The sequence below is a fragment of the Vigna unguiculata genome, chromosome 1, assembly GCF_037176805.1.
Source record: "Vigna unguiculata cultivar grain cowpea cultivar isolate G323 ecotype 2 chromosome 1, ASM3717680v1, whole genome shotgun sequence".
Taxonomy (NCBI): domain Eukaryota; kingdom Viridiplantae; phylum Streptophyta; class Magnoliopsida; order Fabales; family Fabaceae; genus Vigna; species Vigna unguiculata.
In genome coordinates this window covers 9945629-9950352 of record NC_140792.1, presented here as the reverse complement: position 1 = coordinate 9950352, position 4724 = coordinate 9945629, and the positions used below count along the sequence as shown (strand labels likewise).

The 4724-nt window shown below is 31.9% G+C and overlaps 1 protein-coding gene across 1 annotated transcript; it reads right to left on the bottom strand.

Annotated features, from left to right (window-relative positions):
* Window positions 1-1788: 1788 nt before the first annotated feature.
* ASML2 (activator of spomin::LUC2) lies at window positions 1789-3856 on the bottom strand. Its single transcript, XM_028068724.2, has 4 exons — window positions 3298-3856; window positions 2984-3121; window positions 2693-2851; window positions 1789-2241 (listed from the first exon to the last, which is right to left on the bottom strand). Exons 1-4 carry the CDS (start codon window positions 3727-3729, stop codon window positions 2158-2160), a joined length of 813 nt encoding a protein of 270 aa, XP_027924525.1. The 5' UTR covers window positions 3730-3856; the 3' UTR covers window positions 1789-2157.
* Window positions 3857-4724: the final 868 nt, after the last annotated feature.

Here is a 4724-nt window from a genome sequence, read left to right as displayed (position 1 = left end):
CACCCTAATTTTTTATACATCCACACTAACGACAATAAAAGGGCAATACATGAATTTTCTCCAACATTCTCAAACCAAATTAATTACAAAAAATAAAAGCTGAACCTACAAGTTATAAGCCACGATTTAAAAGTAAAAAAAAAATTATTAATATTTATATTTAATCTCGGAGAATTATAAGCTAACTATGTAAGTTCATATAAAACTCACGTTTAGTTCTGTCTTCTCATATAAAATCATAGAGATAGATAGATAGATAAACTCCAAAGGAATTAGAAGCAGAAACAGGTTAGTTCCTGGTTTTATTATTTTTTTAATTGGGAAAAGTTCTCGAGCTTTTCTGTGATTGGATTGGTAAAGGGACGGGGAATAAATTGAAATGCAACTAATATACAAGTAAAAACGTTGGAAGTGTTTTACACTTTTCACTTTTAGGCTTTAATCACAAAAAATGTGGGAGAAAAATATTTGGTGCTTTCCAAACTAGGGTTCGTTTATCAAAAGATAAGGTTTTTAAATTATTAATATGGATTCATAATGTCCGTTGAAGCCTACTTTCTGGGATATATGCTGTTAAGTTCTTAATGGAAAGTTTACGAACGAATAAGAAGTTTAGTGGAATGGTTTGAATCGGTTGAACTATAAACTAAGTATAGCTATATTTCGAATCTCATATTTACACCAACCAAATCATAATTAACCTACATGTCTATGATTTTGTTTTTAATCATTAATGTCCCTTACACATAGTAGGGTTTCTATGACATAAAAGCAAGTACATAAAATGTGTATTTTCTTTTTCTTTTTTTCCTTTTTTGTCCTTTAATATTCGTAGGTGTTTTGTCTTAAATTTTCTTACATTATATTCCACAAGAATAATTTCTTTTTCGTCTTTCCCATACTCAAGATTGGCATCCAGAAGTAAACGGAAAAGCTAATAATTATCATTTCCACCATGATGTCCAAACTTCAAGGTCAGAATATCTATCAAAAGAAATTATTTAATAAAGAAAAAGACACTATATATATATATATATATATAGGGTTCTCTTTTATTTTCACTTATGATTTAATCTTACCTTTTTCATGCAACTATAATGTATGAAAGTATTTTTCTACACCAATAATAATAATGTTTATACTCCAAAACTTATTTTATGGCAATTGTATTAAACTTACAAAATTTATTTGTATAATATTTTTTATATATCATATATTTTCGGCAATAAAAAAAACACCAATAATAATAAGAAACGGTAAATGAAAAATTTCAGTCAAAATTTTCCTTTTGAATTTTTGTTATTTACTTAGTTATGTATTTTTTTGGTAACGTGTACCATACTCTGACATATAATTCAATTTCAATGCTATCTCATTCGGTATCTAAAAGATACTCTATTGACAGTACTTCTTGTACTGTGTACACTTCAAGTTTAATCAATACAAATTAATTAATAACGAGGAATGTTGTAATTTAAATGAATAAATTTCTTTTAATTTTATTAATACATTAATAGAATACAGGAACATGTAAACAAATAATGATTCTTTTTTTATTTTTGCATCGTTTTGAAAATTGATGATCCAATTAAATTTGAGTATTTATTATAAGATTTAGAAAAGTTAAAGGTAAGGAAAGTAAGTAAATGTAAATCTAAAACGTGGGTATAGAGAGGGCAATGTCCATGAATTATGGAAACTAGAATTTGCGATGAGTGGCTTTCAGTAATGATGAAGATGACAATCACATGAATGGATATAATTGACTCCAAACAGTTCTTGAGACAGTGACTCATAAGCTATTTTTATCGGAATATTTGTGTCTTCTCAAACATGGAATATTATACCTTCTTTCAATCAACCCAAGTATCCAGTCAAACTAGGCCCATCCAATTCCTTAACCAAAGATGCCTATAAAATTAACATCAACAATCTACATCCTCTCCTTTGTTACACACCCCCATGCAATTAGAGTTTACATCTACGTCATTAATCCTTAAACAAAACAAATTAGCGTACAATTACAAATTAATTAACTCTCTCTTCTCCTTTTCCTCCTTTTCCTCCTATTCACCTTCCACTACTTACTTTCCTTTCATCCCACATCTGCTTCTAACAACAGCTTCCCATGTGGAATCATCATTCATTCATGCTATCTTACATATCTTCTGGTGATGAGTGAGATAGATAAACTAGACTTGCCATAGCCTCTTGCAACCAATCTTCCTCATCATTCTTTAACTGCATGCATAACAATTATCAATTTTAGACCTAAAACATTTCTGTTAAGGATCCGAGTTTTGTAATATATAAATGAGTGTAAATTTCATCTTACTAATTTGATTAAGAAAAATCTAGGAGATATTGAAAATAAAATATCAACCCTCCCATTTGATTTTTGAAACCAAATTAATACACTATTTTATTGTTTTCAAAAGCACCTGAGAAGGACAACATTAAAAAAATTATTGAAAAATCTAAATTGTTTCAAAAAAAATTAAAGAAAAATTGTTTTTTGTTCAATATTTTGTGGTGTTGAAAGGACTAGAAACATGTATAGTATAAAAAGTGTAGTAGTTAAAACATCTAGTATGTTAGGTTATGGTTGAAAGTGTGTACAGCATTTTGATTGTGATGAGCTATGGATTGTGGTTTCTTGATATCCATCTTAACAGTGGAGAATGAAAGTTACCTGGAACTGGATTGAATCAGCGCCGTAGAAGTCTTCTTTGTGGTGATGATGATTCTCGTGTTTTTTTGTTGTCATGTCTTCATCACAAAGCTCGTTGTTTCTTGCAAACCTTCCCCTAACTCTCACTCGCCTATCAGCTAAGGTTTTCCGACATGCATACTGTGGAAATATAGGTCAATGGAAAGTGAATTCCATATTCCAGATTATGCAGAAAGATACAATAAAAAAAGAGAGAGTCATGTATAAGTGTGTCTCTCTGCTAAAGAAAGAATAATATATAACAAAAAAGACCTTGATGGTTTTGTTAAAGTTTCTCTGATTTCTTTTCTTCAAATATCGCAGAATTCTTTCTTTCCTCTCTTCTTCTGAGTACCTTCCCACCTTTATGTTTGGCTGTTCAACCGCTTGCATTTGATTACCTTGAACTCCCTGCCATCAATTTCAAAAGCAACACTCAATAAAATCAAACCACGTGACAGGAGAATAAACGAAATTTGGCTTTCAACTCTTAATTAAATTTGACCTCACAAAAAAGTGTACAAGAAGGATTTGAAAAACACGAAGAAGTTGAAGATATTATGATTGAAAAAATTGCACGAGCATACCCAGTTTTCTGTTGCAGCATTAGGATATGCAGGTGGCTTAACATCCTCCACAAAGCCACAACATTCTTCTCCAAAGTCCCCAATATGAGGTTGGTATCTGGCGTTGAAGTTCTGAAAGCCGCCATAGAAGCCCATTTTGCAGTCTGAAATGGCGAAGTCGGAGAGCCCCCCGACTTGGTCAGAGAAGGATGGCACCCAGTTGGCACAAGCCATGGTATCGCAATCCAGCGACACAATATGATCAAGTGCACCATTGTTGATATCAAGCACGGGAATGAAGGTATCTTGACCACCCCACACGGTGTTCTCAATCACCGAAGCGTTGGCACTACTCATGTGATGGGCAGGGAACTCTGAAAGATCGTGAGTGGTGAACGTGTAGTTTGGATACAAGTGTGGGATCGAGGCCATGGAAGAGGGAGAGAGGGGCATAGAGAAGGAAATCGGTGTGTGTTGTTGTGTTTTTGGTTGGTGTTTCTTCTTTTGTGGGTTGAAATATATAGGGTATTGTGATAGTGCAAGAGAGTGGGTTGAGGCAAGTTGTTAAAGCAAGTGGACAAGACTACAATAGGGAATTAGGCAGCTAAGAATATGGATATCAAAACAAACTAATTAAACTGTTTCTCTCTACTTTCTCATCTTCTAACTTGTGCAACTGTAAACGCGTAAACCTTGTCTTCTGCTCATCGTAACAAACCTCGTATTGAGTCGCTAATACAAGTTGTTGTCGAAGTATTTTCGATTTAGTGTTTATGTTTATTCGGATTGAACTATAATAACTATTAATTGCTTCTTGGAAGATTGACTAGAATATTAATTTTTCTAATATATATTGAATTGATGTCCATTGAATGTCACGTACAATTGTTTTTGTTTTGTGTGTACTTAAAAGGGAAATGCACTTTGAATAAGCAATCCCCTAATTCAGGATCATGCTCTCGAATTTCCGAAACGTGTAAACCGAGATCTTTAAAATCTCTCTTATATGTACTTACGTACGTTAATTTTCATCTCTCTTTTCATTTTCAATCATATTCTGAACCTGTCACGCTAAAATACCTTTTTCAAAATTTGTAGGATTTCGGTCCATAAGGGTTAATATCTTCTTATCTTTTTATGAACAAAATGACATAAAATACTTTCATGGTGTTTCATTTTGGATTTTCATTATAGTATTTGACCGAATGTTGGACAAATGGAACATATATATAACAAATTTACAATAGCTTATACTCCATTATTCAATCAGCTTAACTAATTTTTTATCAATATTATTTATACCTTTTGTTACTATATCTTAATAATACTTCTCCAAATCATGCAACACAATGTTTGACGATAGCTTAATCGCCTTTGGTAACATTAAATTGGTATTGTGTTCTTTCTATTATAATTGAAATTCAGTAAAAAAGGATCAATAATAATTT